At 29.1% G+C, this 20335-nt stretch overlaps 2 protein-coding genes across 3 annotated transcripts; one reads left to right on the top strand and one right to left on the bottom strand.

Moving 5' to 3' along the window:
* Nucleotides 1–2778: 2778 nt before the first annotated feature.
* Nucleotides 2779–5727, bottom strand: LOC127244740 (probable serine/threonine-protein kinase PBL25). Its single transcript, XM_051265222.1, has 5 exons — nt 5187–5727; nt 4403–4575; nt 4089–4281; nt 3616–4004; nt 2779–3521 (listed from the first exon to the last, which is right to left on the bottom strand). The coding sequence occupies exons 1-5, from the start codon at nt 5314–5316 to the stop codon at nt 2898–2900; spliced, it is 1509 nt and encodes a 502-aa protein (XP_051121179.1). The 5' UTR covers nt 5317–5727; the 3' UTR covers nt 2779–2897.
* Nucleotides 5728–14727: 9000 nt separating this feature from the next.
* On the top strand, nt 14728–18640 carry LOC127244941 (flavin-containing monooxygenase FMO GS-OX-like 2). Of its 2 annotated transcripts, none has more exons than XM_051265547.1 (8): nt 14728–14765; nt 14986–15569; nt 16292–16362; nt 16514–16666; nt 16853–16935; nt 17015–17150; nt 17256–17429; nt 18348–18640. In XM_051265547.1, exons 2-8 carry the CDS (start codon nt 14999–15001, stop codon nt 18543–18545), a joined length of 1386 nt encoding a protein of 461 aa, XP_051121504.1. In that variant the 5' UTR covers nt 14728–14765; nt 14986–14998; the 3' UTR covers nt 18546–18640. The 2 variants fall into 2 exon arrangements, with proteins under 2 accessions (XP_051121504.1, XP_051121505.1); XM_051265548.1 differs by having other exon boundaries at nt 14747–14765; nt 14993–15569.
* The last annotated feature ends 1695 nt before the right edge of the window (nt 18641–20335 follow it).

The raw sequence follows: 20335 nt of genomic DNA on the forward strand, positions 1-20335 counted from the left end.
TATTTATAGTAATAGCCTCAAATTATTATCTAGGACGGAGGGAGTATTAAACAGGCCCTAAGAAAACCGAGTTGCTTCTTTAAGAGAGTATTAAAATAATATATGATAGGATATTTTAAAATAATTTTTTTTTTTCGAAAAATGCAGAGTCTAAGTATATAAACACGTGGTTTGGGGTAAAAGGAACGAACCCTTCGATACTTTGTGAATAACACTTAAGGTTGTCAATGTTGAATACAACCGAGAATGCAAAACTATTTCATCTCAATATTTTTAGGTTTGGATCTAATTATATAGGATCTTTTAAAAATCAAATCAATTTGAACGTTAAACAAAAATAATTCAAATTGCACTACCAAAAAATTAAGCTATAGTTGCAATAAAAAAAAATCACAGTTTTAATACAAATTGTTTTAATACAAGTTGCACTACCAGAAAATAATTCAAGTTACACTGTCAGAAAATTAATCATTTATGTGGAATTTTGCTGGTGATTTTTTCTTAAGTTGTGACATTTCTGTGACAATAAGTTACAGAATAATACCGTGACTTTATATAGCAACAGAAGCTGCAACAAAATTTCGTGAATATTTTATAATTGTGTGACATTTTCGTGACAATAAGTTTCAAAATAATACCATTACACATCGGTGAATTTATATTAACGAAAGTTGTAACAATTTCGTAACTTTATATTTTTGAAAATATATATATAATTATATTATAATTTTTGTTCAATGCAACCATACACGATTATTTTTATCCGAATTACTTCATACCACACTATTTTTCAACCAATGATTTTATAGTTATTTGTTAATTTAATCTGCAAGTCAAAGGGTTTCGTGCTAGTGACCTTATAGTTATTAAAGACTTATACGACATGTCATGCCAACTTAGCTATCTACTTTAAAGTATTAATTTTTATTTATTATCATATTTTAACTATATAAATTATTGGTTATAAATTTATTTTTTAACAATATATACATATTTCATCATGAATTTTTAACAAAAAAATTAACTTTGTCTATTAATATAAAAAATTAAATTTATTTAACATATAATATTTTTTTATTATCAAGAGTTTTTTAATTTCATCTATAGTCAATAAATTATTTATTTTTATATTTTTAGATTCAATCCTTTCTTTAAAAAAAAACAATCTATCATATAATATTTTAAAATTAACAATATATTTAAAAACATTATCGATATGGTAAATATAAATAGTTAAATATTGGTTTATGTTAATATTTGCAATAACTTAAATCAATATATATTAATCAAATAAAAATTAAATAAAATAAAATTATCTATAATGTAACTCTAAATAGTAGAATTTCTTTATAAAAATAAATATATAATTAAGATATTGCTAATATTTCAATATCATGATTTTAAATAGTGATGAATAGTTAAAAAAAATAAATTATTTAATTAAAATACAAGTAAAAAAAATAAAGATATTGAAAATAATTTTATTATTTTGTTATTACTTTAAATAACTACGAACGATAATAAGAAAAAATTTATAGTTATTTTTGTTACTTATGTTGTGACATTTGATTTTAAAAAGTCACGGAAATTATACTATGACAATATATGTAATAATTTACAATGTTGCAAGTATTTTGGTTATTTTTTCCGCAACTTAAAATAGTCAAAAGATACGGAATAGAAATATCTTTGACATTTTCATTACATGAGCCGTTAGTTTAAATAATCACAAAAAGTTGTTTGTAACTTTTTCTTCAAATATTACTTACGAAATAGTCAAAGCAAAAAATTGTGACATAAATTTGTCACGAAATTACTTTCTGTGACTTTTAATTGTCACGGATTAAAATTGGCGGTAAATTTTCACAATTATCAACCGTCTTTTCTAGTAGTGTTGGATCTGATCGAATTTCAAATTGATCCGATAACCTAAAATGTAGAAATGAGGTCATTGAATGACTAAAAATCTTGATCCGATCCGAATTGTGTCCTGATTCTTACAACCCTAATAATATTCTTTATGTAGTTTCCTTTCCATATATCTGAACATAACTTAAAAGAATTCATATCCTATCATGTTTAAATTTGAAATTTTGAGTTAAAAATCAAGTTTAGATCATATTCTAGATTGTATAATTTCTATTTTACCTGTGACTCAACCCAATATGAATACGCACTTAAAAAAAAATAATCTATTTGTAACGGAATTTCGTCCCTAAAGTTCGCGTAGCTAACGTAATTTCATTTATAATTCCGTTTCTAATATCATTAGTAACAGAAAAAAATAGATTTAGACACAAAAGAATTTTGTTACAAAAATGATTTTTTCTTATAGTGACGATATTTAAAAATAATAACCTCAAGTTTCCATTGATAACATTGGAGGAAATGCTATGACAAAATAATGTATTTACAAAAGAAGGGTACAAACAACTCATCATTGGACATTTTTATGTGTGGCCATTGTAAATATTGTGAGTGATAAAATAAAATTGATGCAAAAGTTGATACCACACTAGATGTGAAGTTCTTTGGCCATTTTTTCCTTTGTAATGTGATTCTAGTAAAAAGAAAATAAAATAAAATAAAAGAGCTAAGAGAAGATTTGTCCCTTTGATAATGGTGTCGACGAGAAAGAATGAAAGAATGTATGTATATATATATATATATGTATGTATACCTCAAGTTTCCATATGTTGTGGAGGATTAAGGAAGATGAAGTCTTCTGAGTTGTAACTAATCAATGTATTCATTAACGAACTATCTCTTGCATCCTCCCGTCCTCGTCGTCGCCGTCGATGTTTTCTCTTTTTTTTTTTCATTAAGATTCGATGTTTTCGGGTATTCTGAATCCACAATGTGTTATCGTCCGTCTGTATTTTCTGCACATTTTTCGTCTATTCAGAATCGGAGTTATGTTCCTCTTCTTCTTCCTCGTCGTCTTCTTCTTCTTCCTCCTCTACTTCTTCTTCTTCCAAAGGTTTGTCTTCTTCTTCGTCGCTACTTGAACCAGAATCGGAATCATGACGCCTCGAATTGCTCGAGCTTAAGCTGCTGCTCCGGCTCTTCTTCGAAACCGACTTATCCTCCTTCTTCTTCATCTTCTTGCTGCTAATTTTATGCTTCGCGCTTGAGCCGAGCCTTTTCGATTTCGGCTTCATTGATTTCTGCTTCTTCTTGCCTTCGTCATCAGAATCTGAATCGTCGGAACTTTCTGCTCTTTCTACTCTGCTAGCAGACACGGCGATCTTTTGCGAGCCATTCTGCTGGCTGATCGAATTCACTCTCGCAGATAATATCGGGGCGAGACGAGCCGGGATTGGCGCTTCCGGTGGAGCCATGGCGAGGAAAGTAAGCGCAGCTGAAATGTCGCTGATCAGAGGTCGCGCCATCGGCTCATCTTGCAGACACATGGCTGTGACTCCGACAGCTTGATTCAAACTCGTCGCAGAAAATCCATTTCGAAGAAGCGGATCAGCCATTTCCGCAAACTTGGTCTGATCCCGGAAATACGGCTGCGCCTGTTTGATCGTCGCCAGAATTTAACTCGTTACACGAAATGAGAAAAATGAAATTACTTGATAAAATTATGGAAACAAGAACGCCCAAATGTACCCATTCGACTAGATTTTGCTCCTCCGTCGGCCTGGAAGGATCCAAAGCTTTGCGACCGGAAATGAGCTCAAGCAAGATCACGCCGAAGCTATAAACATCCGACTTTGCGGATAGCTCGCCATTTTTTTCGTATTCCGGGGCGCAATAGCCATGGCTTATGACCCTCGGCATATGCGTCTTACTTCCTCCCGATTGCAACAAATTGGCGAGACCGTACTCAGATAGTTTCGGCGTGTTGTCTTCAGCGAGAAGGATGTTCGAAGGCTTTAGGTCGCGATATATGATTGGTGGATCCGCAGTCTCGTGCAAGTACTCGAGCCCTTGTGCAACACCTAAAGCGATTTTCATCCTCGTCGACCAATCCAACGCCTTTTTTCCAGAGGGAATTTCTAGAAAGATGGATAACAGCCATTTTCAATTAGTCATTTGCAGAATGGATATAGTCGTAAAGACGGCCTGCGAATGAAATTTACCGAATAGATGAGTCTTGAGAGAGCCCAATGGCAAGTATTCGTACACCAAAAGCCTCTGATCTCCATCGGCGCAATACCCGACCAAATTCACCAGATTCTTGTGTTCGAGCATATTCAACTTTGCGACTTCTAGAATAAAGTCGTGTCCGCCTTGTTGCATTCCGTTCCTGTCCAGCTGCCTAACAGCAACGATCTTTTGACAAAAAACAAGAAAAGAAAATGTGAGATGTAGATATAGATAGAGACTGTGTTCTGTCGACAAGAAACTCATCGGGGAAGAAAATGTGAGTCGAAGAAGTTTCAGTTAGTTCTACCTGTCCATTTTCTTTGAGTGTCCCTTTAAATATTCTTCCGAATCCACCTTCACCGAGCAAACATTCTTGCCGGAAGTTTCTTGTCGCCATGGCAAGCTCGCGGAAAGTGAAATTTTTTGTTTTTCTTTCACTTTCCTCATTGAATGATGGATCTTCCTCCGGTTCATTTTTTCCTGCAAATTAAAGAGTAGAAGCATTGTATTGATAAGTAAATCATAATTTCGAAAGACTGCAATTTCAGTATCCTCAAATAAACTTAAACTACACAAAATTCGACGCATCATCTTGGCACTAGTGCTGCATATCAGCTGATCCATTTCATTAGAAAAACATACATATCGACATGAACTAGGCTTTTTCGATTGATGTTCTTGTATCACTTTCATTGCAAATGTTCTTAGTGTGTTCAAGACAAACCTATCGACCTATATAGAACAAGATCACCATCACCGCCATTGCCATTGCCATTGCCATTGCCATTGCCAACCAACATGAAAAAAGAGGTTTACAAGCTTAAACGTCGAAGAAGATGAATCGTTTATAAACAATTCCTTCAATCAACACAAAAAAAAAAAATCGAATCCTCGGCTGCAAATAAAGGGAAAGCAGCGTTGCATTTTCTGAAAATTTAGGGCACTGCCAATGTAAAAGACATTGATTCCGTGTCCTAAGCAATCTACAACAACTCAACATCGATAAAACCAAATTGGTAATTGCAGTGTCCTAAGTTTCATCCGATACGTTAAAAAGGAAAAATATGGTAAATTAAGAGTGGAATTCATACCAGCAGCAGGAGGAGGCGGCGACGCCGACGACGCCGGCGTTTCTTTAGGCTGAGCTACCGGCAAGTTGTCGTTCCCGTCGGCGCTCTCTTGTTCGTCGTCATTGTTCTGGAAACATGGCAAGCAATTCATTTCTCCAGCCTCCCCAAAATCAGAGTCTCGAAACCAATGCAAACACACAAATGGCTGTCCTCAAGACAAAATATGATCATGTAAAAGCTAATCCCTAAAAATTGGAACAATCAATCGAGCAATCAATGATAGAAATCAATCAATCAAACAAACACAAACACAAAGAAAAGAAAAGAAAAGATTATTAAGACAAATTAGGGCGGGGAACAAGGTTTGAGGGAGGAGGGGATGGTGGAGGTGGGGTGGGGGTGTAGGGTCCTCCAGCGTAATGAAGGACCCCAGATGAGATGACGTTGAAGATGATGGCGGGGCTGTGGAAAGCTGGAGAAAGGGAAAGCATTTGGGAATGAAAGGGAAATGGATCGTTTATGGAGGGAGAGGGAGAACCAGACTTTGCTACCCTGAATTCAATGGGTGGAAATCTTTCCCGCACAAAAAGGGGACTTTTTTTAATGGAGATAAATCAATTATATATAAATATATTTTCTCTTTATTATTATTATTATTATTTATTATTGAACTTGTAGTTGCGACACTTTCGTTTTTTTTTTTTTTTTTTTTTTTTTTTTTGAAAATGTTTGTGAATATAAATTATTTAAATTAGATAACTAAAAGCATGATCATCTTAAGGTGTTTGTTTGAAAGAAATTCCAAAATTTTACTATTCATCAAATTTTTTTCTCTAAAAAATGTTAAAATTAAATACCTATTTTTTATTTTTTATATTATACTAAAATTAATTTTACATTTGAAACATCACATCACTGTCTATCTATTATAATTCAAATTTTTTATTATTCAAATCACAACTTAAAATTAAATACCTATTTTTATTTTTTATATTACACTTAAAAAACTGTTATTATTGGATAAAGGTTGTTACTTTTGTCTTTTTACTTCAATTTAGAGTCATCAATGTTATTTTAATATTTTACTATTATTGGATAAAGGTTGTTACTTTTGTCTTTTTAGGGATTTTTATTAATTGTATATTTATATTATATTATTTTTTAAAAATGATAAAAATTTTAATTAAATATTATTTTGTTTCTCTTATTATATTTATCTTTTCATTTTACTTTATTTCACTTATTTTGTCATTTTTTTGAAAAAAAATTATACATTATAATTTTATTTTAAATTTTAATTTTAATTAAACTCTTAATCTTAATCTATATTATTTTTATTATATGATAATTATTATCACTTATATATTTTTAATCTATAGTAAAACATGTATGATAACGGGGACGGAGGGAGGGAGTAATATTTAATATGTAAATTGACATCTATAATATATAAATAAATATTATGTATTTCTTTAAGTTTAAACTTTTAGAAAAATAGTTATTTAATATCCTTTAATTAATATGGTATGAAATACCAATTATTCGATGAGTTGAAATACATATGAGTTGTATGGTGGTTATTGATAGTGTGGTTAGATATATAAATGTCGGTAGGCCATGTGCCATATGCCCGGACCAAATAATAACACAAGTACACGAGCATGAGTTTTGTCTCCGGCTCAAAGGTCATAGTTGGGAATGTTAGATTTGAAGAAGTCTATTATGTTCCAAAACCAAATTGAAACAACAAAATATTTTGTTGTAGCCTAAGAAAATATATTTTTGTTACTTTTTGTGTAACAAAAATATAACTCAAAAATTTTAATTACATGTATATGTAATAAATGATTATTTAAAATTTAAAAATTCAAATAATATATTTATGACTGAGCGTTACCAATGATAATTAAATTCCAATAAATTTTAACCAGCAAAGTTTCCGCTCTTCCTTAAATATTAAGCCTCCTAAAACAGTACTAGTCCTCTCATTTTAGTTCGTCGGATATCTGAAATATTGGGATGCCACCTAATTCTGAGGACAACGTCGTTTTATCTTTGGAAACATTGCGCCACAAACTGGAGGCACTACCAAGCGTATTCGTTTTTACGGAGAGAAGTTTTGTCTCGACTCGACGTGATTATCGAATTTATTTCGATAAATCATTGTAATTATCGAATTTATTTCGATAAATTATACTGATATCGAATTTTATTTTTTCTAAACAACAAGATCATGTCATGAAAGGCCTAGGAACATAAAGGAGCATCAACCGTGAGGAAGACAACATCGGATCATCCAAAAATCTGCAAAATTCGTATCTTTATCATTTTTCTTTGTTTCTTCTTGTAACTTTTTATTCAATATAATCAATTTCAAAAGACATTATAGTTATGACCCTTTTGTCGGCCTTTTACTTGTCGATATATCATTTTCATTGTCTTTAGTACATATCACCATAAATTTGCATCGAATTGTGTAAGAACTCACCTTTGATCTTCCCCATCGAGACTTTTTAGGCTGGAATCGATTTCTAGATCAATAATAATATACTCTCTCAGTCATTCGATTTTGTTGTCATTTGACCTACCACAAGAATTAAGAAAAATATGTAAATATATAAATTTTTACTTTAAAATACTTGAAAAAATATATATATATATTAAAAAAATATTATTTCTTTTACTAAAAAAACAAAAAGAAAATAAAAATAAATTTGAATAACATAGGGAGTACTCCCTTCATCCCAGTATAAATGATCCATTTTTTCTTTTTTTTTTTCCGATTTTTATTTTTAGTGAATTTATTATCTTAAATATACTTAACAAATATAAATCAATTAAATTAAATTTTGAACTTCTTACGGGTAGGGCAACTCAAAACTCTTTTATTTCTATCTATTTTCAATAAACAAATATTTTTATCTATATTTAAAACTTCTTATTTTTTTATAAAATTGGTTTTAAGTTAATTATAAATAACTATATACTCCCTTCGTCCCAAAAGTATAGTCTTATTGTGTTGGGCACGGGATTTAAGGAATATTGGTAGTTGGTAAAAAGTAAAAAAAAAAATAACTTTTTTGCCCTTGTGAATATATTAGTGTAAAAAGTAGTGACAATTATGTAAAAAACAGTTAGGTAATAATATTTTTATCTATTCTTTAATAAATTTAATTCCTATAATATATCTGTTTTATTTTTTACATATCCTACTTTTACATTAAAGAATTCTAATTTCTTAATTTATGTATCTAAGCGAAGGCATAATTAATCCGAACAGATAAATTATTATTTAGTTTCAATGTCATACTATGGACCAATGTAAAATAAATGTTCTAAAATACATAAGTTAAAATTTTTTTAAAAAAATGTAAAATACTTTAATTGAGATTAAAAGATGAAAACATTAAATAAAAAATAAAATAAAATACTCCTTCCGTCCGGCAAGAAGGGTGGCGTTTGCTTTTTGCACGTAAATTTTTTAATATTAGTATTATATTGTATTGTAGTAAAAAAAGATAAAAATACCCCTATTGGTATGGTGTAATATAAAAGTAATAACATTTGTGTAATATATTGTAAGTTGAAAGGGTATTTATTATGTGAAGTAGATAGGACAATTACTAAATTAGAAAATTGTAATCTTATTTTGGGACGAAAATGAAAAATTGTAACCTTTCAATAGGACGAAGGGAGTAAACAAAGTTATAGAAACTAAAATTGGAATCCAAAATGATTATGCAAAAGGGGGAGAAAAATAAGGAGTCAGAAATAATAATAATAATAATAATAATAATAATAATAATAATTTTTATAATTAATAATTTAATTATAATTAATATAAAAATAATATTCTATAAACTTAAACTCTCATTTAAAATTACAATCCTACCCTGCCTTCTCTTCCTCCCTTTTTCGACTTTTCTTGTCATCTTCTTCATTGTTTTCTCTTTTTTCTCTTTCCTTTTGTTTCTATTTTTATTTTATCTTTTTTATTATATTCTCCTCTTCTATGACCACTTCTGGTTGATGCTACAACCATGTTTATGTAAATTATAATTAGTATATTTAGAAAAATATATATTGGTAAAAATAATAATTATATAATAAAAATAATTATAAATTAAAATTAAAATAGTTAAATAATTTAATTAATATTAAAAAAATTATAAATTATAAAATTTAAAATATATAATTAAAATGTATAATCATATTTTCAGAAAATAACAAATTACATTTGACGGACGAAGATAAAAAAAAAAAATGCTGGAACTTTATATGCTCCAGTGGGAGTATAATAGACTGAACTCCACTCAAAATAATCCAATTAAGATTAAAATTTTTTATAAAATTTAAAATGTTATTAAAGCATATAATTATATTTTAAAACAAAATATGTAGGAATGATGAAAATAAAAAATAAGAAAAAAATTACGTAGGATGGATAAAAATAAAAAATAGAGAAAAATTATGTGGGACCGAAAAATTATTAATTATTATATCGAAATATAGGATAAATTAAAGGAAAATAGCAAAAATACTTATATTAATGTTTTATAATACTAATATAATAATATTTGTATAAAAAATTATACATATATAAGGATATTTTAATATTAAGTATAATGACACAAAATATATATATATAATTCTTGTAGGCGGAGGAGAGATTATATTTTTATATATGATTTAAAATATTTAAAATATATATTTTTAACAAATTAATCATATATTAATTTTTATTTTTAAAATATCATCACTATTCAAATAAAATAAATAAATTAATATCATAAATTACTAACATTAATTTATCGTATCACAAATGAAATATATCTATTATATTTGATCGAGGGAATACAATAATTTTGGAAATCTTTTACTCCACCCGTCCTTGCTATCATGTTCGAATTATTGTAGACACGATAATTTATAATAATTATAATTAATAAATAATTAAAAATGTATTAATGAAAATAATTATATTATAATATAAATAATTATAAATTAAGATTAAGATAACTAAATTAGTCTAATTAAAATTAAAAAATTTAAAATGAAATTAAAGTGTGTAATCATTTTCGAAAATAAGAAAGTAACAAATGTGAGACGAACATAAAGAAACGACAATGTGGACATAATAGGTGGGACAAAATGAGTACTATTTATAAAAAGTGATTTGTTTTATTAAAAAAATATCTCATCAAAATATACCTAGTTTATTACTTTCTCATTCTCAGTTAATTTGTCTCATTTAGCTTAGGCAGAGTTTTAAGTATTGTGTAATTAGTAAATAATTAAAAAATATATTAGTAAAAATAATTACAATTTAATAAAAATCATTATAGGTTAATATTAAGATGACTAAATAGTTTAATTTAAATAAAAAAATTACTCCCTCTGTCCCAAAACTATAGTCTGGGTTGTGTTTGGCACGAGATTTAAGGAATAATTGGTAAACAGTACAGATAAAAGACTTTTTTGTCCTTGTGAGTGTATTAGTATAAAAAGTAGTGACAATCGTGTAATAATAATGAAAAAGTAAGAATAATTTTATAATGATATTGTTATTATGGAAATGAGACTATTGCTTGGGATGAACAAAAAGGGTAAACATGACTTTTGTATTGGAACGAAGAGAGTATAAATTATAAATTTTAAAATGTGATTCAAGTGTATAATTATATTTCAAAAAAAAATGAAAAATTATACAAGATTAAAAAAAAATAAAAATAGACAAATTAAGTGGGACGAGAAAGAATATTAATACTCCCTCTGTCCACAAAAAAAGTATACAATTACTTTTGGCGCGGTGTTTAAGAAATAATAGTATTTTAATTATAGTGAGTAATTAAAAGTAGTGTAATAGCATTTTTGCCCTTGCTTTTTTGTATAAAAGTAATGATGTGATGTAAAGTAGGGGTGTTTGTGGAAAAAAAATAAGGTATTTAATAAAATGTTTACTTTGTAATTGGATATTTCAAAATAAAAATATGTATACTTTCTAGCCGGACAAAAAAGTATTAATTTTTGAAATATTTTTAAAATTGCTTGTGACTACAGTCACGGGTCACACAAACCGTGATGCTATATATTACCGTTGTTGATTTGGGACAAGGGTTTGTTGTTCTTTATTTGACCAAGTACATGAATCATTAATATAGGAGGGTCGATTATTTGGACAGAGTAGTTGAGGTTTGTTTGTTTTATATATATATATATATATATGATGTCCCCAAAAAGGACAGATCAACCATTAATGTCGGAAAAAGACAAAGGTGCCTAATATTAAGCAAGTACAACTCCAACAACCAAAAAAAAATTCAAATTGTACCTCCGTCCACCATGAATTTATTTATTTAACAGTAAAAATATCTTTATATTTCTATAATTTTTTATACAAATATCATTATATTAGTATTATAAAACACTGATATAAATATTTTTATCTTTTTTTCTTGATTTGTACTATGTTTTGATATAATATTTAATATTCAAATATTATCATGCAAAAAGTAAACGGATAGATTGACAGTGGACAGAGGTAGTACTAATTTATAAGTTTATCCTTAAATTGTTTCGGGTGTGTTTACTTGTAAGATTATGATTTTTTGTTTTGGTTTTGAATAATAAATGTTTGAATTAAAATAATTATTTGATCTGATATAATTATGTATTGATGCGATATTTTAAATGTAAAATTTATTTTTAGTATAATAAAATAAATAAATAATTGATATTTGAATTGATATTTTTAGAAGAAAAAAATTGAAATAGTAAAATTATGGATAAAATACCACAAAGTAAGCAAAGCCTACATAATCACTACATACACCTCTTGTTTAGATAGAGATTTTTGGCGGTTTTTGGAAATTTTGCAATTTTGGAAAAAGTAAAAAATTAGTATTTTACTATCTCAGCTACTACTCAAAGTATCTCATTATCATTTTCGTTTGTCTCAATCCAAAGTATTTGTTTTTTATTTTAGTAAAAATAATTATACATCAATATCAAAATACTCTTAATTTTTACCTAAATTACAAATATATCATTACATAACAATTACCTTTTATATAAAGTCAAAGAGTAAAAATGTCAAAATATCTTACACACTTCCACTAATGGATAAAATACTATTATTTCTTAATTTACAATAAATTCCAAATGATCCTTTTAGACCGGAACTGAGGGAGTATTTAATATTTTGTGAAAAAAAATGCGTTTAATGTAATATTTTTTAAGAAATAAATAGTATAAAATTAGTGGAAATTTATAATGTAAATTCAACTCATTCTAGTGTAAGAAAAAAAAGGTGGCTGAGTTAGTATAGTGTTTGGTTGATAATTGCATTCTTAGTTTAGCATGATTATAACTGGGGCCGGAACTACACTAGGCCCCCCAAACCCATATTTTTATAATTTTTTTAGTGTTAAAAATATTAATTTTTATGTACTTATATACTATTTGCCCCCTCTCAAAATAATTTAAATTTATATATAATTCGGTCATTATTTTTTATCTAAATTTATTAATTAAATATTAAATAAATTATACTTTCTCCGTCCTAAATAATATGAAACTATTAATTACTGTAGATACGAGAATTTAGGTAAAGTATAATTAGTAAGTAATTAAGAAATATATTAGTAAAAATAATTATAAATTAAAATTAAAATAATTAAATAATTTAATTAATATTAAAATTTTAAAATATAATTAAAATATATAATTAATTTTATTTTAAAAAAAAAAAAACAAATTAAGTTGGACAGACGAAATTAGAAAATAAAAATAAATTATATGTATAAAAGGGAATATTATTTTGTCCCTCCAAAGTTTTGATGCTAGTTTCGTCGGTGATTATAACCTCCAACATCCTGTCGGGACGACGAGGGAATTTCCTGTCTTTTCTTAAAATCCAACCAAACACGTCCTTTTTCATCCACTCCAATTACAGTAGCAATAACTGCGTCCGTACATCCGTACCCCCTTATTGCCCATCCAATCCACATGCAATATTACAATTCAAAATTCAAAAACCCATCTTCTAATTTGTACTATCCCGCCACCCAAATTAAATTATTGCTGCCCTTCATTATAATTATAATTTTATTTATAATTCCCATAAAAGACATAAATTAATTCTCAACTTCATCCGCATCACAATCACATGCACAATATGATATCATATTGAGGCGGTTATTAGCACGTGCTCCATGAATGGTGGTACAAAATCCTTAATTTGTGGGGTCTATTAATATATATTCTTTCTGTTCCATTACAAAGTATCAATTTTTTTATTTTAGTCCGTCCCATAACAAAGTATTTTTTTTAGTAACTGTACTATCGACTTAGCATTACAAATACCCTCACAACTTACAATATATTATACAAATGTCATTACATTTATATCACACATACTAATAAGATTATTTTAGTCATTTATACTTTATTCCTATTTCTAAAACTACTAGCAAAAAACAAATTGATATTTACTTTGGGACGGAGGGAGTACTTTAAATTAGCAATTTTTTTATTTTTACATTTACTTTTTAGTATTGTAATTTTATTGTTTGTAAAAATATATTATAATTTCTAATATAATACTTCATCGTCCCAAAAATATAGTCTTATTGTGTTGGGCACGAAATTTAAAAAATATTGATATTATATTGGTAACCAGTAGAAAGTAAGGATTAATGATTTTTTTGCCCTTGTGAATATATTAGTGTAAAAAGTAGTGGCAATTGTGTAATAATAATGAAAAAATAAGGATACTTTTATGGTGATATGGTTATTTATGTAAATGAGACTATTATTTTGGGATGGACAAAAATGGTAGATAAGACTATTATATTGGGACAGAGAGAGTATTATATTTAAAATTTAAAATACTTCATCCGCCCTACAACAATAATTTCATTATGTTATTTCTTTTTTTTTTTATCTAAAAATAATAGTCTCATTTTCATTTTTAGTAACCAATTCCCTAATTTTTACAAAATTATCCCCATTTTTTCACAATAATTGCATAAAGTAGAGACATTCTGGTCTTTTAGAAACACTTTTATATCAACTATTGATATAATACTATTATTCTTTAATTCTCGTAGTAATTCCAAATGTCCCTATTGTTTTGTGACGGAGGGAGTAGAAATTTTAAAAAATAGTACTCCCTCCGTCTCGGTCCAAATGGACTATTTGGAGTTTTGTAATAGATTAAGAAATAATAGTATTTTATTAATTAGTGGAAATGTGTAAGAAGTTTTGAAATTTTTGCCCTTTATGTAAAAAATAATTATATGTGTAACGGTATGCTTGCAATTTAGGTAAAAATTAAAAAGTATCTTGGTATTGGTGTATGATTATTTTTACTAAAATAAAAAATAAATACTTTGGAACTAGACAAACGAAAATAGTAAAAAAATTACTTTTAATTGAGCCAGAGAAAATATATTTTAATTTTATAGAACCTATTTTTTATTTTTGCTATGTGGCTAGGTATGATATGATATCTCGCCTATATATATATAAGCCATTTCCCATCGACTCCATATATGACTGAACTATCACCACCACAGCTAGCATACTAAAATCTTCAAGGTTTACGTTCTATTTAATTATATTAATTAGTTATCTTATGATGTATATCATCTGGTGAATTGCTGATTAGTTAATGATAACTACGTATTTTATTATTATTTTATATTTTATTATTAATTTAAAAAAGTCAATACATACAACAATGCATCGTTATTGTTTTCATTTCAAATAAATAATAGTAACAAATTAAATTAAAGCTTCGAATCTTCTTCAATCCAAGGCTGCAGAAGAAAATGCCGTCGGCGATCTCCACTGCGACGTCGCCGGAGTCCCGATCGGTGGCCGTGATCGGCGCCGGCGCCGGCGGGCTCTGCGCGGCCCTGGAGCTCCGCAAAGAAGGGCACAAAGTGGTGGTGTACGAGAGGGGGGACCAGATTGGGGGGCTCTGGGTGTACACACCCGAAGCAGACTCCGACCCGATGAGCCTCGACCCGGCCCGTAAAATAGTCCACTCAAGCCTCTACGCCTCGCTCCGGACCAACCTGCCCCGGGAAGCCATGGGATTCCGGCAGTACCCTTTCGTGGCTGCCCGGAATAAGGCGGGCAGGGACGCCAGGAGGTACCCGTGCCACACTGAGGTGTTGGAGTATTTGAGAGATTTCGCGGGAGCCTTCGGGCTGTGTGATTTGGTCAGGTTCGGGAGGGAGGTTTGGAGCGTGGAGATGGTTCGGGATCAGGCTCGGAAATGGCTCGTGAGTTCGAGAATGAGGGACGGTGGCGATGATGACGTGGACAGGGAGGTGTTCGACGCTGTGGTGGTCTGCGTTGGCCATAATACGGAGCCCCGAATCGCAGAAATACCCGGTAGGCGACCCGACCCGTTCATATTCCTCTTACAAATTTTTACGCATTATTTTAGCACAAGATTATTAACCAGAAAAAATAAATAAATATATACTTATTATAAAATGGAGTGAGTAAATATAAACTATATTTTGGCTAAGCTAAGCTTTGCTTTTATTTTAGTATCTTTCTTCCGAAAATATTATATTAAATATTTATTTGTCATAAAATAGTATATCGAATCACTGTTTTACATCAAAATTTGAAAACGAATAACAAAAAACAAGACAAACATTTGTTGTCCAAAAATAATTATTGCGAATTTATTTTATTTATTTCATTTTTATTAATAAACAAATTTATTAGAGATTTTATTATACTTGTTTTTATAGGGTACAACATTATTCGAGATTTTTTTAAAAGAAAATTAGATTAGAAAATTTACCTAAATTTATAAATAAGACTAGATGAGAAGCCGTCGACATCTTCTATTTTATTTTTTTATTAATATAAGATTATGTTAAAAAATTTATAATATTTATTTTCCATTCAAATTTTATACTAATATGCAATGATTAAAATCTAGAAAATTTTATCAATTTTTTCAATAATAATAATAATAATAAAACTGGCCTACATTTTGTCTTCACAATAAAACAAAAGAGAGAATGAACTCTTTTTTTTTTGTGTGTGTATTTATTCGTCGAAAAATTGTGCTTCGAAAAACACTCATTATTTTTAAGGAATTGAGGTGTGGCCGGGGAAGCAGATCCATAGCCACAATTACCGTGTTCGTGATCCCTTCCGCAATCAAGTATGTTTCTTAAACTTAACCAAATTTATCATACTTTGGTCGTAGAGTCCGACCGATGTTTGTATTAGTTAATTTGGCGCGCGCATAAAGCAATGTTTCGCGAATGTAATTTGAAAATTGTATTTACATCGTTTTGGTTTTGTTATTGCAGATTGTGGTGATAATAGGTGGTCATGTAAGTTCTGATGATATCTCTAGAGATGTTGCGAAAGTTGCGAAAGAAGTTCATATTTCATCAAGATCAGTCGAAATTGATCAACTTGGAAAATTGTCGGGGCATGACAACATATGGCAACATTCCACGGTAAAAAAACCAAACGACTAGTTTCAACTTTGAAAGTTCGTTCATTTTTAATTTATATACGTATTTTTATTATTTATCTCTATATTTTTTGAAAAAAAAAATAATTATTTTTCTCTGACAGAATATCGTATTAAATATTATTTGAATAAAAGATAAAAATCTGATGATCATCGACAATATCTCTAGATCAAAAGTGTTCGTGAAGATGGTACAGTGGCATTCGACGATCAAACTGAAATTTATGCCGATGCTATCATTCACTGCACCGGGTGAGAGCGACGAATATGTCTGAAAATATTTGCTCGGTTCGGGGAAAATTGTTCGATTAGTTTGCCTTTCTCGTTGCAGGTATAAGTATCACTTCCCATTTCTTAAAACCGATGGCGTTGTCAAAGTCGAGGATAATCGAGTTGATCATCTTTATAAGCACATTTTTCCTCCGACCTTAGCTCCATCGCTATCGTTTATTGGCGTGCCATGGAAGGTCGGCGTGGCATTTTTTTTTTTTTTTTTTTTTCACGCGGCGCTTTGTCGTAATTCTTGGTTTACAACTTGTTCATTTATCGCTCGAGTGTTTTTTATTTTCTAGATTGTTCCATTCCCGTTGTACGAGTTTCAATGCAAGTGGATCGCTGGTGTTTTATCTGGTCGAATTCCTCTCCCGTCGACAATGGAAATGATGAGCGAAATCGAAGCCTTTTATGCATCATTGGAAGCATCCGGAATTCCGAAGAGGTATACTCATCGAATGGATGCCAAACAGGTAGGCAAAGTCTTTCCTCTGTCGAGACTATATAGTATACTCATTCTGTCTAGAGTTGTTACACGAATCGAGCCGTTCATGAACTCGACTCGATTCAGCTTGGTTAAAGCTCATTCGCGAACATTAACGAGCCGAGCCGAGCCGAACAACATAAACAGACTCGTTTAGTTAACGAACGAGCCCGAGCTTTGTTCGCAAACATTCGCGTTCGTTTAAATAATATATTTATTATAAATATTATATATACATATAAAATTATAATATATAAATAAATAAAATATTAATTTAAAATATATAAATAAAATAATTTTAAATTTTCTATATAATTTATACAATAAATTTTAAAAAATAAGACAAACGAGCTCAAACGAGCTTAATCGAGTCTAAATGAGCCGAACACGAACACGAGCTTAAACAATAAAAATTCTTAACGAGCCAAGCTCGAACACTAAGAACGAGCTCGAAAGCTTAACAAATGAACAGGAGTCTTGTTCGCGAACATTAACAAACACTTAAAATTTGACTCGGCTCGGATCGTTAACACCTCTAATTCTGTCCACCAGTAAACTTTTCATTTGTCATTTTAATCTCTCTAAATCAAAACTTTTCATTTTCTTTTTTAAAAAGTAATTATAAACTAAATACCTCTACATTTTACTTTTCACATTATATTTCAAAGGTAAAATGAATATTACATTATTTTATTGCACTATGTATTTGTAAATACTAATTTATCTTAATTCGCGTACAAAAGTCAAATGAGAGAAGCTTACTTGTAGACGGAGGAAGTATAATTAATGGTCCATATTTCAACATTTAATCCCAAAAAAAACTATATTTTTATTAACATAAATTTTTAGGTAAGATAGTCATTTAACATGATCAATTCAATTGATGCGTGCATTTCTTGCTATTTAGTTCGAGTACAACAATTGGTTGGCTTCCGAGAGTGGATCGCCGCCGGTGGAAAAATGGAGAGAGCAAATGTATTTGGTGAGTACGCAAAGGAGGAAGATGCCGGAGATGTTTCGCGACCATTACTTTGGCGACCAAGATTTGATCGACGAGGCTCACAAGGACTTCGAGCAATACGGTGCAGCGCCGGACCTTATCTAGCCATGCTTTGCCTTCCTTGTCCTTCATTTGCTTGTTATCGATCGTTTTTATTCAATAAAGCTCCATCGTCGTAACGATTGGATTTTTTAGATTTACATCGATCTACGATAATAAAGAAATAATCTATGATTAGTATATATATTATATTCAAATTATAATATAATAATATTGTATTTTAATTATTAATTTATACATTATATAAATTAAATTTTAAAAGATATAATTGAGAGATTAACTTTTAACAATATAATTTTAATTATGTAGTAAGTAATTTGGTATTTTTAAATATAATTTATAAAGTTTTAAAATAATTTGTAGAGTAATTTAAAATTTACTTAAAGTTAATTATATTTTTAATTTTAATTTTTTAAAAATTAAATATAAAAATACAATTTATTCATAAAATTTAATAAATATATTTTCAATTAAGATGGATAATGTAAAATTTTTAAATATAATTTATAAAATTTGAAATTAACTTAGAAAAGTATAATAAAAAAATATATTTACATAATTATATCCTATTTAGTAATTTTTAACAGTTTAAATACACTCTTAATTTTACAACAATTTTTTTTAAAAATTTGTTTTTATAATATTTTATCCAAATAAAAACTTTAACTGTTCATTTCATACTCCAAGTACTTCTAAAAAACATTTTTTTAAATTAAAAGTTATTTCTATTTTGAGCAAAAACTAGTACAAATAAAAATAACTTTTTTAGAAGGTAAAAGCCGATCCAAATGCCCTTGTGTCCAAATTAGTGTGAACATGCATTATTTGAACAATTATATAAAGGTAAATGAGACGAGGACAAATAATTGAGGCAACTATTTACATGGTTTTTTTTTTTTTTGTTAATGACGTGATAATCCAAAGTCGCTACGAAAGTGCGCACTAAGTAAATTTTTAACGAAATTTAATATCCTGCAAACTAGATTCGATTGACAAATCACACTAGATAAACTATTATTATTATTTTTATGACGTAGAAACCTGCAGTCGCTACAAAAAGTGCGCACTAGGTAAATCCCCAGCGGAACCTAATACCCTACAAACTAAATCCGACAGACAAATCACATTAGACAAACTATTTTTTTTTTTACACATGTTTTTGGTATTACAATAGGAACCATATTATTTTTACATGCATTTTTTTTTTTTTTTTTTTTTTTTTTTTTTTTTTTGTATGACGTGAGAATCCGCAGCGGCTACTCGAAAGTGTGTATTGGGTAAATTTGAACCATGTTTTTGGTATTACAGTAGGAATCAATTACACATAGTATGCCAGGTCCATCCGAATAATTTTTTGCTTGTCAAAGTAAAAGATATTCGTTTTTTCTTTTAAATTTATAATTAGTATTTTTGTTTAGATAAAAATTTTTGGAGATTTTTTTTTTCTTTTTACTTTTAAAAATTTGATATGATACTTTAGAGTAAAAATTATTTTTGATTCCATTCAATATCTTAATTATCAATTTTGGTCCCACTAAAAAAAATTTATCAATTTTGGTCCAACTCAAATGAAAATTTATCAATTTTAGTCCCAAAATAATTGACTGGGACTGAACACGGCCGTGTTGGATGACTCGGAAGGTGACAGGGCGTCTCAGGCAGCCAACACGGCCGTGTTGAGTGTTGGTCTCAACACGGCCGTGTTGATTACCCTGCACTTCTGAACACGGCCGTGTTCCTGCCCGTGTTCTCAACACAACCATGTTCCTGCCCATGTTTCTGCACATGTTCTCAACACAGTCATGTTTTAGGCTATGTTCACAACCATATTTTCA

Source organism: Andrographis paniculata, unplaced genomic scaffold (assembly GCF_009805555.1).
Source record: "Andrographis paniculata isolate CXL003 unplaced genomic scaffold, ASM980555v1 Contig21END, whole genome shotgun sequence".
Lineage (NCBI taxonomy): Eukaryota > Viridiplantae > Streptophyta > Magnoliopsida > Lamiales > Acanthaceae > Andrographis > Andrographis paniculata.